This window comes from Cinclus cinclus, chromosome 8 (genome assembly GCF_963662255.1).
Source record: "Cinclus cinclus chromosome 8, bCinCin1.1, whole genome shotgun sequence".
NCBI lineage: Eukaryota > Metazoa > Chordata > Aves > Passeriformes > Cinclidae > Cinclus > Cinclus cinclus.
Genome location: NC_085053.1, coordinates 19,252,655 through 19,271,221, shown reverse-complemented (window position 1 = coordinate 19,271,221; position 18,567 = coordinate 19,252,655). Strand labels below are relative to the sequence as shown.

At 36.2% G+C, this 18,567-nt stretch overlaps 1 protein-coding gene across 2 annotated transcripts in view; it reads right to left on the bottom strand.

The window, feature by feature from the left end:
• Positions 1 to 18,127, bottom strand: part of ZZZ3 (zinc finger ZZ-type containing 3) — a 46,136-nt gene extending 28,009 nt beyond the window's left edge. For both annotated transcript variants that reach the window (XM_062497503.1, XM_062497504.1), the window contains exons 1-3: positions 18,082 to 18,127; positions 5,523 to 5,676; positions 1,542 to 3,103 (exon numbers count right to left, since the gene is read on the bottom strand). In XM_062497503.1, coding sequence (XP_062353487.1) covers positions 1,542 to 3,052 — 1,511 coding nt within the window. In that variant the 5' untranslated portion in view covers positions 3,053 to 3,103; positions 5,523 to 5,676; positions 18,082 to 18,127. The remainder of the gene's footprint in view (positions 1 to 1,541; positions 3,104 to 5,522; positions 5,677 to 18,081) is intronic.
• Between the last annotated feature and the right edge of the window lie 440 nt (positions 18,128 to 18,567).

Genomic DNA, 18,567 nt, shown 5'->3' with positions numbered 1-18,567 from the left:
TCAGGCAACAAGTTAGTAGCAAGATATCAAGTTCTACTTGCAATTTCAAATGCTCCCCAACAAGGTCTCACAAACAGCCTGCCAATCTGACCTACCCATTTCTTCAGAATATATGTCCAAAAGCTAACACTAGGGCACACACCTGAAACTTCCAAGGACAATTTAGATCTGTGTTTAAGAATAAAAAAACACTACTGTTATTTTTACAGTATTTATAATAAATACAATCCCCTACATCCCACCACATTACTAATGAATCTGTGTACTAACATCAGATGAAGTCATACTACACACAGATCCAAAATCACCCTAAGAGGGTCAGAGACAACAGCCCATTTTCCCCATTTGTAATTTTCTTTCTATCTACTGGGAAAAGTGTCCACTTTGGACCGATGGCTGAAGCTGCAAAAATTCTGAAATCACAGTTTGTCTAACTCATGCTCAATTTCAAAATTTTCTGATTAAAATAATTTATTCATAATCAATGCTGAACAAAATTTCACTATATAAATGATGCAACTCTACTATCAAAAATCCAGTCATACTGGATTAAACAATCACCTGTGCCTTGTGCCCCATATTCACAGTAACTTTGCTGTGAACATTTACATTTACACTGAACTACTACCATGCTTCAACCCTTCATACGAAGCAAACTGAAGATTATCTGCACTTGACCTTTCAGAACTCACAACAAAATACAGAACACTTACTGAACAGCAAAACCCAGGAGTCAAAACAGCATTACAAAGAATGTGAAATAAAAAACTGTCCTGATCTACTATTTGAAGACAATTTTTCTCCATGTAAACTTTCTTCAGTTAATCACCCTTTTGATTCAAAAATCTCTTGCACATTTACCACAAGGTATAGTTACCACAGTTCCACTTACAGACATTCAGATGATAAACATAAAAACAACTCAAAGAATAATAATAATAATAATCATCATCATCCTATATTTACAGGTAATGAATGTAAATAGCAATGTAGACATATTTTACTTTGGAGAAAGTTGCTACATTTGATCAATTAATCTTCCTGAACACAATAGTGCTGAGTTCCTTCCCATGACACTCAAAAAAGCATCTAACTTTAACTTTCATGTACAGCAGAATGGTAATTGTATAAGCTGTATCTGCAGCGTCCATTGGATATGCTGATAAATGACTGAAATCTAATTAAAGGTTGTGTTTCCTTTGGTTTTCCTTCCAGCTAGTTTTTAAGAGAAAATAAATAACAGATGCATTTTTAAAGAAACAAAACCCCAAAGAAACTCCAAAATACCAAATTCTGGCTCAAGAATCCTGATTGCTAGAAATGTATAAACCACATTGCTGTACCATACTGCATATTAAATAGAGTTTAATTTTGTTTGAGGTAGAAACAAGAAAAATGAAGACTAAAGAGTATGAAAATTATAAAGCACTTAAATTTTTGTGGAAGTGCGTTAAATACTTAATAATTTTTGTAATAATAATAATAATATATTTTTGGTAAGAAACAAAAGCAGAATTCATGGTTACCATAGTTACACATACTCTTTGTTGTGTTTCAATGCCACATGATCTGATTCAAAGTAATACACATCAGGCTCTTCCTCATCCTCCTCTGCAGTGTGGATGTTGGTACTCTCTTTGGCAGATGGTACATATCCAGCAACAAGCCTAGACTCAGAAAGTGGCTTTCTTAGTCCATCACTCCCATGATCCCCTGTATTACTATTTCTCTCTTTTTCATTCTGTTTGATTTCTTCAGACTTTTTGGGAGATCCATTGATATTATTAATACCTACAGGTACATTCTTTTCAGTAGAACCAAGATTATTTTCCTCAACCTGTCCATTTTCTCTACAAGGAGAGTTATTTTTAGTAGGGCTACTTCTGGCAGGGGCAGCCCTTCGTGGTGAAGTTCTCAACGTGTATCTGTGTTCTTGAAGTTCCAACATATTTGTCATCTGAGCTGAAACACAGTTCAGCACTGAAGAATGTGGTTCAGGTTCACCTGAGATTGATGGACTGTCATGGTGAGTATTCAGGTTGCTATTGGTGTTTTCAGCACACTGTTCCTTAGAGGCACTGCTATCTCCTACAACATCCACCTCCTCCTCCGAATCCCTTAACAAAGATGACTGGATTTCAGAAAAGGACCCTGCAGCTGGCTCAAATGCCTGATTAGCATGCTCCTCAGGCAAGCAGTCATTTATTGTTTTGTGGTCCTCTAACTTTACCTGTTCTTGAGAGTTTGTGCAAGGCACATAATGGTCTACAACACTGTCCTCTTTGCTGCTATTAAGCAACAACGAAGAATGGGCAAATGAGTTTCCATTTTCTGCTACTGTTTTGTCCTTGGGTGTACGGGAACCAGCACTGTTTTGCTTAGCACTCCCATCAAGCTGACAGTCATCACAGTTAAGAGAATTTGAGTCTCTCTCACCAACTCCATTGACAGTCTGATAACCTGCAACCTCTTCAACTACTGCAGAATTATTAAACCCTTCTACACAGACATTCACCTTTTTAACTTCCCTTTTCTCACAATCATCCAATATAAGACATCGACAAGCTCGCTTAGTCCCCGTGGAGGCTGCATCATTGTCCGACACTAAGCTTTTATGCTCCAATGACTCCTTTTCTGCCTTACTGGGCAAGTCTTCTTCAGAACTGTTGGGTGCCTCTGAACGTAGACAGCGTTTAATTCTTTTCAAAACTGGTGAAACAGGTTCTGCTTGTTTTTTTTCGCTATTTTCCACAGTTTGCTTATCACCATTATCTTTCTCCGAAGTGGACAGCCCTCTCTTTCTAGGGCTCACCCATGACTCTCGAGCACTCTGCTGTTTCAAATCAGTAGTTCTGCCACCGTTGCTGCCCTTCTGAGTTTGCACAGACTCTGGCCTCTTCTTTGGTGACCTGGATCGGATTTGAGGATGGGGTGAGACTTCCTCCGGATGAGCAATACTACGGTTCCTTAATGTTCTACCACAGAAATTTTCATCCAAACCATTTAAACCCACTGTAGATCTTGTAACACGAGTAGATCGAGAAGCAGCCATACTATGGCGAGTCCCTAAAGTATGTTCATCGTGATCCACTCACTGGGAAACCTTCGAAGAAAATGCAAACAAAACGGTCAAAAAATATATATTTAAAAAACATCTAGAGACACAGCCAATCTGAAGAATGCATTGTCACAAACATACCAATGTAAAACTGAATAAGCCAAATCAATGTATTCATACTGCTTCTTTCCGTGGTAGTTCTTCAGTGCATTAATTTTTTCCATCTCAGCTACAAAGTAGCTGACTTTGTATTTGTGGTTGCTCTGGCTTTAGTACTTGTGTAAGCATTGTTCATGTTTATTCCTTATGCAAGACTGCAATGTCCCAGTTAGGCTCTAGCTACTAAAATAGACTATTTTTATGTATTGTACATATGTTATAACATATTGGCATTCTTATTTGTCTGTTCAAGTAGAAGGTATGAAATTGCATTCTGAATATCCCACAGTTTCCAGTTACATGGTTTCACAGACTAGGAAGTAAACCATTGCATTTGCTTACTCAGTTGTTGCTTAAAGAAAATATAAATCTCTCATAAATAACAAAAGAGAACAGCAATTCTAATTTAGCAGAGAATTAAATAAAAATAAGGCACACCACTAAAAATTATTACAGTTAGTATTAGTAAAAATGATATAAAATTTCTGAATCAGAATCATAAAACCATTCCAGCTGGAAAAGCCTTTGAGAGGCAATCCTATCCAACCTCCCATTCAAATGAACTTGAGGCCTAAATTCAGATTTAGTTACATGGAACAGTATCCAGCTGGGTCTTGAAAAACACTTGAGTACAGACATTCCACAACTTCTCTGGGCAACCCGTTGCAGTCCTTAAAGCAAAAATACTTTCTCTTGTACCCAGGTGGGGCCTCTCCTACATCTGTATTACTTATGACAACAAAAGCCTGTCTCTGTCAGGAATCTCCTTTGAGGTAATGGAAGGCTGCTTCCCTCTCAGCTGGTGAGATGAATCATCACTTACAGATTGAAGTAAATTCAGACTCAAATATAAGCTTAAAATATCCCATTTCAGTGTGCCTATATTTCACATTTCAGGGTGAAATATAGGAGTACTTGACCTGCCCAGTATCTCAAAATAATTTTTAAGAGAACTCAGTTCAGTCTTACCTTCCTATTCATTTAATCTTTAGAAGTTTAATGTGTTAAACTCCATATCACCACAGATCTGTCAGAACAGCCTTGCTAATGAATAGATTCACATTTGTGCACAATGGCACACCTTCCCTTTTTCACCTACCCAAATTCCAGGTTATACAAACAGTTCAACTGTCATATGATGTGAAGACTACGTATTTTAAATATGGAATCAAACCTTTCACACATTACTTAGAAATGCTGAAAATAACAAATGGAGAAAATTGTTTCAAGAGGTTTTTTAACTTCAGGAAATAAGGGGGAAAAAAAGAAAAAAAATTCATAAATTCTCCCTAATCCACTATATGGATGTCAGATGGTCCTAGAACAGAAAACAGAATGGGACAAGACAAGTACACTCTCATCCAACACAATTCTGTTTAACAATTATCAGTATTTATTGTATTGTGTGTTTAGGAATTCATAATGCAAACTGTATCTCGTAAGGAAAGCAATGTATCCTAACAGTATTGCCTGGTGTAGTTCTGGACAAAACTGTAGAAAAAGCACATAATTTTGTGTACATGTGGTACATAACTCTATACACAACTGTGTACAACAGCACACGTAATTTTGCGCAACAAAGAAAAAAACAAAAATTTTAAAGTGAAAATTTCAAATGTTCTCAAAACTGAGACTTATTTGTGCTGCTAGAAGCCTCCTGCTTGTTAGCTATTCCTGTTAACATTAAATGAAAGTCTGGAAAGGTGTACTGTTTTTATCCCTGAAAATGCATCTAAAGAGATGCTGCAGTGCTAACTTTCATTCTGTCCAATTAAAATTAAGTTAAGTGTGAGCTCTCCAACACTTTGCCTTAAGAGAAGAAATAAATAATACATCAAGCAACAAAGAGTCAAATATCAACAGCTGACTGAAGAGGGCAGAACACTGTATGTTCTCTGTAATGGTTTTTACACCTATTTTCCACATGGATAAACTTCCTTGCATATTCCCCCTCTTTGCACACAAGCTCAATACCATCTGGAGAGTGATCTCATTTGGGGTTGAACCCGAACATGAAAAACAGGGTTTATTTACATATTCCATTTCCCCTAGGTTGTTCTAATTAAAGCTAGCACACATTTGGGGTGAGTAACTGACATTTCAAATCAATACCAATAAAATAACCTAAACCAAATTAAAATGTATGCTTTGGTTAGTAATTACTGCTGAACTCAACACAGTTTAGAAATCATATGTATGAGAGAAATCTTTACTGATTGCTGATATGACACTTTCTAAAGAAATGCACCTTACTCAATAAGATAAAAAGTTATTATTTCCTTAGTACAAATGTAAAACAACTTACCATTGCAAAACTAGAAGACATGTAAACTTCTGGCATTTCATACAGTAGACTCTTACTGTACCACTCAAATAATATCAATCACCATTGCTGATATCCATCATGTAATCCAAATGCTTTACTAGTTTATGCCATCACATTAACCAGATTTTGAAAACTGTTGAGAAAAAGACAAAACTATCAATAAAACGTTTAAATTACCACACTGAAAATGAAGAATGCAACAAGACATATAAAGAGTAACAGCTTTTTAAAAAAGAAATTATCCATTTTAAAAGTGTCCTAATGAAACAAAGATCAATATGCTATAAATAATTAAGTATGTGACATGCCAATTTAGGTTTCAAATGTAAAATGTCTTTCTTGGTAGTTTCTAAGTGAAGTATCACTGTATCACACACTAAATGTGCAAGCAAATGAATTCACACAGGAGTTGTGTTAGACTGTTCAAATTTCAGAAGGTATTTGAAGAGACACAAGTAGTGAAAGTTATTACTACAACTAATGAATTATGAAATGCACTGTCAAATGTATTTTATAATTAGATACACAGTGAAAAACTGTGCTGTCTAATTCTAATTAACTGAGCAGACCTCTAAACTTATATTGGCTCCAGATCCCTGAATAACCTTCATCTATACAACGGGAATGTTATCTAGAGCTCACATTAAACCTATTCTTCATCCAAGGAAAACAACGTATAGCACCATGTTTGTAGTGGAAGTGAAATATTGTGGATATTGAAAGACAAAATGCATTTAGAGATCCAAAAGTCACACAATGCCTTCAGTCGTCTTCAATTTGGGCATCTATGCCCATGACCAAGTTACTACGTGGAAAAACACACCAGCAATCACATCTAATTTAAGAACATCTAGTACTATGAAGGCACCATAATTCACTAAAGAACAGTGGTTATTGAAGTTTTCTTCATATTCTATTTACTTCATACAAGTGACCTTATTTTCATTTTTGCAATTCACTTCATGATCTAAAACACAAGCTGATAGGTTCCTCCATATTCTTCATTCTACAGTTTTTATATTCAGGTTACTGGAAATTTTCTTTCATTTCAACCTAGTTAGGATTTCATACTGGTAAGAAAAGAAAATTAATTCACCATTAAGTTGCCAATTCAAAATACAAACTGAGCTGCATAAGAGGAGAAGAAATTAATTATGTCTAATTGCAGTGAAATTCAGTAACAGAAGATGGTTCTACAGTGATGCTACATGAAGTATCGCAAATTCTATTATGTACATAACTAAATCAAATCAGGTTTCATTTATTCAGTGGGATTTCTCAATTTCATAAACAGCAAAGAACTATCATCATAATGAGACAAAGAATGGAAGAACAAGAAGGCAAAGACAAGCACTTGAAAATGCATGTTACTCTTAATCCTTATTGCTGCCTTTCCTAAAGATCCGTTTAACTGATGCATCTGGAGACACCAAAAGTATGACAGTTTAACCAATTTTTGCAAAAGAACAACATATCCAATAAAACTACCAGCTCAGTAACTTCGGTGAAAATACAAAATATATTTAAACAAAAAGAAAACCCATTTAAACAAAGATAGCAGTGAGTCAATCAGAAGGTGGCCTAATCTCATAATTTTTAATTACTTTACCAGTCCTAAGTAAAGGACATATGAATAAGTTGTTTCAGGAACGGCTGGAATAGTACTGTCAGTATTTTGTCAGATTTGTACATCTCATCTCTCCTGACTTTCTTTTGCCCTAAACAACCCTATTTTATGCACAGCAGGAAAGACACAACTCCTGCTGTGTCTATTTGCCTTTGGGGACAGCTGAAGCAGTTTAGACACCGTAACAAGATTGTGTAAATATCAAAAAGAAGAAACCAATGTGGGTAAAGAAATTTTACTTAGTCAGAATTTGTTGTCTGGTAGCAGTTTGCAGGGATGGAGGAAAGAATAACAATTTAAAAGAACAGGAAACTTTAATCGGGATACAGTGAAATGACAACACCTTAATTATGCTTACAACCCAGAAAGCTACATTCGTAAGGGCTTAACAAGTGAGCAATTATATAATTTTTCCCAGAAGTTTCCTTGGAAAAACTGTCCTGAAAATTAACTATTATTCCTTTACACTGCATAACCAATTACAATGGCATTTTTTTTCATTTAGAACAACCACCTCTTCTGTGGCAGAGAAATTCAATGGAAGAGTAATTTAATGTTTAGGACACCACTCATTATAGAAGCTATTTATGCATTGGAATCAGGAGTGCAAAGGAAACCAAATAAGCTTTAAGGTCTAAAAGCCTTTCTTCAGGGAACCACATCAACATTGAAGAAAGAATACCCTATGACTGCAATAAAGACTGAAAGTTTGAAGGGTGATAATCAGCTAAGAAACAACATACTGTGGTCTGCAGAGCCCACTAAAAATTAAGCAATTCCAGGTTAAACGGAGTGTAATGCACAGAGAGCTCTGAAATAAGGAAGGGACTCTGAATTTGTCCCTTGTGGGGAAGGACCTGTGTAAGAAGCCAGGGAGCAAATGTTGCTGCTGAATCCGTACGGGAAATGGTCATACATCAAGCAGCATGGCCAATCTTCAGAGTGAGACTGGAGTCAACTGCTTCCAGAAATCATCTGTACATCTTACATACAATCAGTATTATACTAGAATTTTAATTTAACTAAACCACAAGCCTATTTCGTAAAGTTACTGAATGCTGAACTGTGCGCATGAAAACTTGTAGCAACAAAGGAAACAAATTTCCATAGAGATGAAAACCAACAGTTAAAGACAGCAGAATGAAGAAAACCCTTTCTAAATAGGTAAAATAACCAATTTTTTTTTTCTGGGTTATGCTGGTACTGTCTGAGAGTCAATTAAAAGCCCAATTGTTTTAAAGAATTCAGAAACATGGATGCAGTTACAATTATGTTCCACGTGGCCCTAAGCTAGAAAAGAGACAGTGAAAAGAAGGAGTCAATACCTGAACATAGTGGGTGTATACTCGACCTGAAACCAGCAAAGCAACAGACACCTCTACTGTAATATACATATATACACACTCACACACACATATGTATATGGAACTTAAAATGGATAAATTATCATTACATACAACATTAAACAAATTAAAAAATAATTGTGTACTGGGGGTGGGGGAGAAAACACTTTCAAGAGAAGCCTCCAATAGTTGTTTAATGTCACTATTTGATGAAAATGGGCAGTATCTAAAGTCTTCCACAACAATTCAACCCTAGGAAACAGAATAGTGTGTTCATCTGATCTAGAGTATAATGAATCATTTTCATATTGAAGAGAAATAATCTTGTTTTCTTCTTGTTCTTCTGAGTCTCATCTAACAATCAGCATGCTCAGTGACAATACTGCAGTGATAAAGATTGAGATGTTTCCTGGTGTTCAGATGTGGCACTTGTAGGTATCTGATAGCAGGAACACTCTCTAGCAGCATGCTTCAGTAAATCCCCAAATTACCTCAGAGACAATATCTACTATTGGTAAAGTTACCATTTACAAGAGCTAATGTGACACACATATATAATTGCCCAAAGTAATAAATAAAACTGGTGGATCTCTGAGGTATAAAATAGCATTCTTAAATTCTCTGCAGAGCAAGGGAATGTTACTTACAACAGAACGTTTTTAAAAATTACAAGCAGCAGCTATTTATGCAAAAAGAAACTAATCCCTTACAGAATCATTTGCCCAAGACAAAAAAAAAAAAAAAAAAAAAAAAAAAAAAAAAAAAAAAAAAAAAAAAAAGCATCTCTGGAAAGATAAGAATGTTCACAGACACCAGATTATCAAGATTTTGTATTATCTCCACACAGAAAATACATCACTTCCTAAGAAAGCAGTATTACTAAATTATGGATGAATTTCATTTAACAAATTATATTCAGCAGTCTATCACATCTAGAGTATGCCAGCATCTCTTCCCACACATCCTAAGTTTCACAGAACTACATGAGCAAGAAATCAGTTTTATGGAAACAGCATTTTATTCTTCTGATTCTACATTACATCAAAACAAGCAGTACTTTCAAATGACAGAAATAACCTCCACCAAAAGACATTATGAAGATCTTACTTGAAATAATATGCAACAATAAGCAGCTTAAATCTATAAGAAAATCTTAAATGCAATAAAATTAATAAATGTTACTGGAATTATTCTGAGATTTCAGCTGTCTCTGACACAGTAAGTTATATTACATATGGTCAAAATATAGTCTGTCAGAATGGTACTACTTATATTATTCTTATACATAAAAGGCTAGTAAGATAAAATGAAATAAAAGAAAAAAACAGAATAATATGAAAAAATTGTCAACTAGCAAACTAGCAAGGGAAATGTTTTACTCAAAACTAAAACTTCAAAGAACCAGACTGGGTAGTTCAATATGCTATTTTTCTTTTTTACAAGAGATGGGTTCACTAGGCTAGAAAAACCCTAGTCTTACACAGAGGAAAAAAATTCTTTAGAAAGAATCTTCTTGAGGAAACCTATTTCTACTTCTTTCTGGAAGAAAAAAAAGATATAATGGGCAGGGAAAATGCATTGGTACTTAAATAATAGGATGCATGAAAACAAACAAAAGCTCAACCTCCTCCTAAAACTCTTTCTTTAAAACCACGAGGCAGAAAGTTGTATGACAATGACCAGCAATGTGTATCTGTTCCTTTGCACCCCCTGCACTCAGCAGTGCTATCAAAACTGCTGAAAGCACTGGTATTTCTCACTCTTCTGGGTTACCTATATGAGGAAACTTACTGGGAGGATGGGTGAGATATAGGCATCACCCCTCTTCCAGCCAGACATTCCAGGATAAGACTGAAAAACTACTTCACACAGAACTAAATATGAGTTATACAAGTGTCACTTTACAGCAGAACTCTAGAAAAGCAACCACTAAATCAAATTTCTTCTCTTTAAAGCCTGAAACACTTAAACTGCTTTCAGTTTCTTGTATCTTGGCCAAATTAAGAGTTTGTGCTGAAATTATACACTGAAGCATCTGTCTCAGACTGATATTCCCACCCTGCTGTCTCTCTCCTGAATTCTCAGTCAAAATAATTACTCATTTCTGTGCACAAATATGGAAATTATTTTAAACCCTTCTTGCTGCTTAAGACACATCTGAATATTTCTTCAAAAAGGTTTTCTTCCTCCAACTTTCACAGTAAGAAATTGGGAGTTGGCATAGAGAACAAAAATCTTGGTAGAGCTGTGATGGAGGCAGGCTGAGGGGAATGTGAAATGTGAAGGCACAGGTAAGGAGAGCAGCTACACTGGCAAAATCAGTGGATGCTGACTGGAGAAAGAGACAGACTGGAAATGCTGAAGAACTGCTAGAAGACAGAAAGATCACAGCTGTGAAAAAGGAAAACTGGAACTGGGAATAACTGGAAGGAACAGAGAATCTGTGATTTTACCTAGTCCCATCTCACCTACACATATCACACAGCACTCATCCCAATTATGTGTCTCAAATATCTGGGACAACTCTGTCAACACAACTACTGCAGAACTATACTCTGGAATAAATCTACAAATAGCTCAGAGTTGAAAATACCGTATTTTCTTCTTTTCAGAGGGCTCCAGATGAATATATTTTTCCTGCAGGTCATATTAAAGGATAATGTGCTGCAGCACAAGCATGGGATCACATGGCCACAACAAAAGGTGAAGATGTGAACTTTGCAAGGTGGTAATCACAGCCCCTTGGAACAAGAAACCATGTTCCACACTTCAATGCACCACCTGGTGTGCTCATCCTTAGCATGTCATCTTAACAGAAAAATGCAAAAAATGACAGTTTAATACAATTTGCACTTGTCCTGAATAAAGACAGTAACTTTAAGTAAACACCCTTACTAAACCTACTTTACTGACTAATATTTAGTCAATAAAGTCACTACTGTCTGATACAATTAACTTATCAAGAAAATTAAAACCAGACTATGTAAATAACTTCCATGTCCCAATTAAAAAAAAATTATGCTTAGCCTCACTTATTGGCCATCCCCCTATATCCTTATCACCACACCTATCCAATCCACTTTATCATCTGAGGTGAAAGTCCCACTCTAAATTAGAATATTCCTTTTTCATGTGAAACTATTCAATTGCTAATTAACTGTCCTGTTATCCAAATAATATCTCCTGTGCAGGATTGCCAAAACATGTGACTAACATCTTTGAGATTCACTAAACCACACAGGTTCTTGAAAAGCTCATTATAAAATTAATTACACTAACTTAATTACAGTAACCATTTATCCAACTGTTACTCTAGGAGAAGACTCCAATCGTCTTCTACTCAGGAGAAGACTCCAATTTAATCTTTTAAACACAGAACACATTTTTATATAAATAGGGAAACTATTATTTATTCCCTGAAGAAGTTATTATTATGATATACAGAAAATATCTAGCACAGAAAGACAGTGCTTTTTCCCATAGGTAGGCTGCAATTTTAAGAGTCCATCAAGTACTTAATAATCCTGCCAGCAGTTTACAGATGAAAAGGAACTTGATGGAGAAAAATCAATTCTCCTTTACTTTTTCTTAAAAGCCCCAGGATAAACCAGTTTGCTCATTATAGCAGAATATTACACCGGAAATTACTATTCTGATTTACTTTTGGAGCAGTGATTACAAACATGCTACCTTATGAAGTACACTGTACAGAGCATATTGTATGAAATACTGTCTAGAAGATATTTTTATCCCAGAAGGATTTTCAGTCAAGGGCACGCATTTGAAATGCAACAATTAATACAGCTTTTTATATGCAAAATTACAGCATCAGCTCCATAAGCCTCACAAGGCTGATGTACAACTCAGAGCACCACCACACACACACAGCCAGGTGCTCTGCATGGGCTGTGCTTTGAAGTACTCCTGCATTACACTAAGGCAAATAGAAACCCAGAGCTTGGAAAAGGGACCTGTGAGACATGTAACAGTTCCTGTAAAACATTTTCAGTGTTGTTTCAGAATTAAAATCTTTTTGTTCTAAATTTTTCTTCAAAATTTAAAATATGCCCTCACTGCCAAAAGAAACAAAAATTGAGAAGGCTGTTTTTCCAGCTATCTACATTCATGAGAACTGTTTTAACCACTTATTTTCCATCTGATAATGCTTTTGCCTCAATCTAAGCTTTTTCCCCTATCTAGGGGATATACATTATTCTATAAGCAGATCAGCAATGGGCTGGCTTTACAGTCCTAAACTTGGCACCATTCTGCCACAAATCCCATGACGCTTCCAGTGTTCTGAAAAATGTCATGTTTCTCCCTCTGGCCATCTCCAAACCGCAAGGATGGTAAGGCAAATTCCAACCCATACAGGCACTGACTAGACTGCTTGCAAACCCTGTACAGCAGGTAATTACTATGCTCAAACCCCCCCTGAAAAAGGGGGCTACAATTTTTGTGAAAGCTGCAAGCTCTCTATGGTTCTGAGATGTTTACTCTCAGCTAAATTTAGGGGGGGGTTGCTAAGTTGGCCTAAGGATTCAAATATTCCTTAGTGACAACAGTAAACAAATAGAGGGACACCTAACAGTTGATCTAAATCACACTGCAAATGCTTAAAATATATTCTGGACAGACTGGGGGCAGGGAGGGCATGCAGAACTATCCCAAATCCACAAAGGAAAAAAAAAATTGTAGTTTGTCACAGCTGTGCTGTGGCTGTTCGGTGTCTTCTCACCCGGTGCATTTTCATGCTCCCAGAATAACAGGCATCCCCTGGCACACCAGCTGATCCTGTGAGTACAATCATAGCACCAGTCACCACCACCACACAGACGAGTTCTCACATGCGTGGGGCTCGGCAAAGTAATGGACAAGCTTATAAGACAAGTATGCTTTAAACTTGAATTTAACCACAGTAGTAGCCTGCTACCGTAGAATCACAGAATCATTTAGGCTGGAAAAGAGCCTTAAGATCATTGTGTCCAATTGTCAATGACTTGCCTTATGTCACTTTTTGACTGGCAGTTATTTTTAAGAGCCCCAGCTCTTTAAAATGCTCATGTGGCTCTATTACAACTGACTTCAACATATTAATAAAATTGTATTGCACATTTCTCTGGTGAACAGCCAGAGAAACATCTGTTTTCTAAGGAAACTGAGGTGCTACGGCTGTTGACATGTTTCAGTTCTGTACACTATGCTAGAACCTCAATATTGTGGCAGTTCTCAAAATAGTGATCTGTGGTAAAAAGACTCATCCCTCCTTCTGCCTTCCATATAGGATGTTGTTTATTTTCACTGCCTCATGCTGCAGTTTGGTCTAACACACAGCACAACTGCTACAGCCATATTTAGCCATAAATGACAGCTTTGCCATTGCAGACTTTCAAAGCAGTTCTGAGCACGTTCCTGCTCTGTGAGCTGGATGTCAGCATCATCTACACCAAGAATGCATCTTTCTCCCCAGAAATGCCTGAAGGCAGACAAATTTTCCCCCAATGCTCAGGCATCTGACAAAACTGCAGATATCAGCACTTGAAAATGTTTGTTCTTAGATGCTTTCCAAATTCTGCTTTGTGACTGACACTCAGCTTGTTAAGCAGAGAGGTTTCAGTACAGCTCTACAGCCTGATGCTCCCACTGTATGGTCAGGCTGTATTTAGGTTTTCTGAATAAGACTGTTATGCATATTTCAGTCTGCTTGGCTTGGGAGTTTCCACTGGCAAGTACTGAAGGTGTTTTAGGGCATTAAGAACTGTAGTTTTTAAAAGCTCTTAAAGGGGCAGTGAGCAGCTGCTTTCTGTTTTGCTGCTGCCCTGTCTTCAGGCACAGGAAACAAAACCTGTGATATGAGCATTATTACATACCCCTTCCTTTTAAAAAAACACCGACTTTATTGTAAGACTGCTCCCACTTCAACTACTATATTAGCTTTTTCTAGCTGCTACTACTCAGATCCAACTACTTTCAGATAGGATAGCTGGTGACAATTTCCTTGATCTAACAGTACTCTGGTAGCCTAATTTACTTTTCTGGTCTACATAAGTAATTCAAACAGAACTATGACCACATCACATGTAATTTTGTTTTACTTGATTGCCATTCTGCTTTCCTCTCTTGCTGTGCTCAGAAGGTCTTTGTATGCCAGCACATTCACTCATAAACAATATGCTGCTTTTGATTTCCCAAGTTCTGTGTTCTGTCTGGCCTATGCTTACAATACCAAGTGGAAACACAAAGGAAGTTCTGTCTAGCCTACGTTTACATTTAACGTTTCAGCCTTTTAGTTACTCTATTTTCTCAGTATGAACATTTTTTTTCATTTGAACACTTCGGCTTTAAATTTAATTAATTGCCAATTCAATTGCCCAGTAAGAATGCAGGGAGTTGTTAGTCCTATTCCTACAGGCCTTTGCTTTTCCTGTGGTCACTGACAAATAACCTTTAGGCTTGCTCCACTTCCATTTTTCATCTAGATGCAGGCTTACTCATAGCTTTAGCAGTTCCTACAGCCCTTGCATAGTAAATTCAGAACAGTCTGATTCACTTTCTTCATCTTTCAAAGTAATGAATTTATTCCCTTAAAAGACTAAGCCAAGAGAGTACAACTCTTCATACAGTACACTATGCATCAGCTGTTTCTTCTCCAGGTATCTCATTAACGTGCTAAATATACGTATTTGATAGATTTAAAATGCATTTCAAAGCATTTCTAAGACTTTACACTGTTACTCTAAACCTACCATTAACCTGTCAACACACTGCTGAAATACAACTACAGTTTACCCTACACATGCTTTTCTTTTGACTTCCTTTATTCAACTTTGTGATATAAGGAATACCCAGATATTCTGCTTTGAATTTTTGTTCTTCGAGGTTTTGTTTTGCAACACTCAGTTCATGATTTCTTGCAACAACATGAGACAATTTACTTTCAAAACTATGCTCACTGTTCAAGTATAAAATGAAAGACTGCCTATGAAGTGAAAAATTCATTCTGATTCTATTACCCTGTCCCAGCAGCTGAATACTTTATCAAGGACTTAGTAGAGATCTCTCTTGATATTGAGATGTTGTGCTACATTTACAGAGCAAAAAGGACGTCCTTATTACTGCCTAAGCACATGAGCACATGTGTCACCTATGCACACAGACACTTGATTCCCTCTGCATGTTAATTGACTATTCACTTTCAAAACTTCTTCCTCATTAAATTTAAATGCAAATCAATTATGCCCAACATTATTAACTTCAAGCCTCTTTTCTCACACAGAGTAAAGCCACACGTCTCTACAGTCAGTACTTTGTCTCCAACAGCCGTGATAAGCAGATGGTTAGGCAAGAGCTGCTGTGTATAATACCATTATAGCTTCCAAATATTTTTAGCTCAGTCCTCCTAAGTCATATGTGATTTCTATCTATTTTCTAAACTTCAATGGATTTCTCTTCCATTAATTTTCCTTGTCTTCCCTTGAGCTCCCATAATTTTTAGCATTCAGGCTACCCACCGATGTTTTTGTAAAAAGAAAATTCTCTATTTTTATTTCTACAAATAGGTATAAAGACCTGGGAAAAAAAAAGACAAGACAAGGTTAGATACCCAATACCATTCTCACAGCAACTTCATTTTAACTCTGTTTCCATTCTGCCTTCAACTGGCTTTTTTCTGTTTTGCTTTGCCTTTTTTTTTAATTGGCAAAATTAAATTTTTTGTGTTTATTCAGAGCGCCCCCTTCTACTTCAGTTTTTCCGCCTTTGCTTAACATACACTTTCTCAGGGATGGAAAAAAAGCCTTATGGTATTATTAATTATGGAAAGCTATTACTGCATAAAACATGCCTTTGCAACTATAGATGTTGCAAATATATACACTCAGCTCTGGTAACAAAGGGGTGTGTTTGCAGTTGTATCTACCCTAATAAACACATGGAACTTCATGGCTTTAAACAGCATCTTGCCTTTTCTCATTTTAGTTTTCTGAAACTGAAGTAATTTTTCACAGATCTGACTTTCTCTTTTGTCTCAAGACAACAGGACTCATGACTATGGTAGTATTTAATTGATTTTATACTTCATCAGTTATTAATTCAATAATTCAGGGTAAACTCTGCCACATTTTAGTAGAATAGCAATTAGAACATTTAACCTTTAATCTAAAAATACATGTCTGGTTATGGTATCTAAAATTCTCGACAGTACCTATTTCCATAAATAAAAAGGAGACACTCATTTTACCATTCCTTGCAATTATCCTGTAACATCAGGTTACAGGACTGAAGAAACATTAGAAGGCTATTCAAGTTCCAGGTTCAGTCACTAGAGAATTTATTGAAGCACAAGAAAAAAGAAAAAAAAAAAGAGATACCATCTACCTCCAGCACATTTTATCACAGATTCAGGAAGCAGGAAGAAGCTGCCAGAAGGTGGGTCAGAGAGTGTGAATTATGTAGTTTCCATACCTATCCTGAGCAAACATGAGCAGATTGCCAGGGCTCAGACACTTCCCTAAATGGCCAACCCATCACAGCAGTAAAAAACCTGCACTTGCAGTTAAGTTCTTGCTTTGTCTCTGAGCTGCACACCAGGATTGCTCACATACTGTATCAAATGACAACCCATTTAGAAACTTCTCATTTGCAGAAATTAGATAAAGCTTAGACTAAGCGGTTACATTATTTACTCTGGGCTTAGATAATGATTTAAACAAATACAATGTAAATTTACTTCTTTCCTACTTTATCCCTTCAAAACACTCAGCCACAGAGAGATTAGTCCAAATGTTTATGTCTTACAAGACCAAAACCAGTATGACCAGTAGCTTTCTGAATATGCCATAGATAGTTTGGAATCTTTAGGGTTTGAATTTGAAAATAATAAAAGCAGTTACAAAGATAGAAATCATAACGGTTTGCTTTTGCACATTTACTTTTATAAAGATATTGAGCAGAAGACTCTACATATGGTTCTTTTTAATAAATCACTTACAGTTTGCCAGTGATGTCCTAAAAAAGCCTTACTGGCTCTTTCTAAGGATCCAGTTTTTCTCAGCTCTTACAAAGTATTCTATGGAATTTAACAGCACTACAGCAGAACAAGTGCTGTGCTTATTCCTTACTTAGTATCTCTGAAGAGCTGACATGAAATATTAAGTAATGATTAACTTGACAAATGTAGTTTATATACCAACCATAAAACTGCTTAACCTTTTAAAAAATATTATAGGGAAAAAAAACCCAGCCCAAATTGCCAGTTATCTTGGAGAACATCTAAAATTTCTGAAAAAAAAATACAAAATCATTATTCAGCTGTTAACAACTAAATTACTCACAACACAGTCCTGTAGCCAAAAAAGAAGACAAATAAATACAGTAAGAATATATCTCCTAGGCAGCCTTTGCTCTATCTTGAACACACAAAGCCCTCATAACTCAGTGATATATTATCTCTCCTAGGGCAATAAGCAATTAAACACATTCCTTCCTTGATAACAGTAGGGAAAAAAAACACCCTACATAAAACTCTCACACCCTTAAAAATTAAGTTTTACAGTATCTGAGGACATACCTTTGCTGTAAGATCCTAGAATTAATGGCTACTTTATCCAGTTTATCTCCTTGGTGTTCTGCATAAAGAAGAAAATTTTGATTACTCTTACTGCCATTTTCTGTACTAAGTCTAGCAGACAGATCAGTATGGGATAATCATATTCAAAGCATGGCCTATGTATGCCACTTCTACCACAGAATAGTTAATATTTTATGGCATGACCCCTTTCTATTAATACTCAGCTCTATTTACTTTTTTTGACACCTAGTGAAAACTAAGTTGATGGCTTTACAGAAATGTCTATCAGAAGACCTTCCTGAGCACCAATAGCTGATTTCAAGTCAGAGTTGGGCTTTTTTGCATTGAGTTATTTTATTCTTATGCATTACTTCACATTCCTAACAATGAGTTTCTATTTTAATACCCATTTGCTTAGTTTTGTGACATTCTTCTGACTCAAGAGAGTGGTGAAATAAAAAGTCATCAGATTTGTAACACTACTAG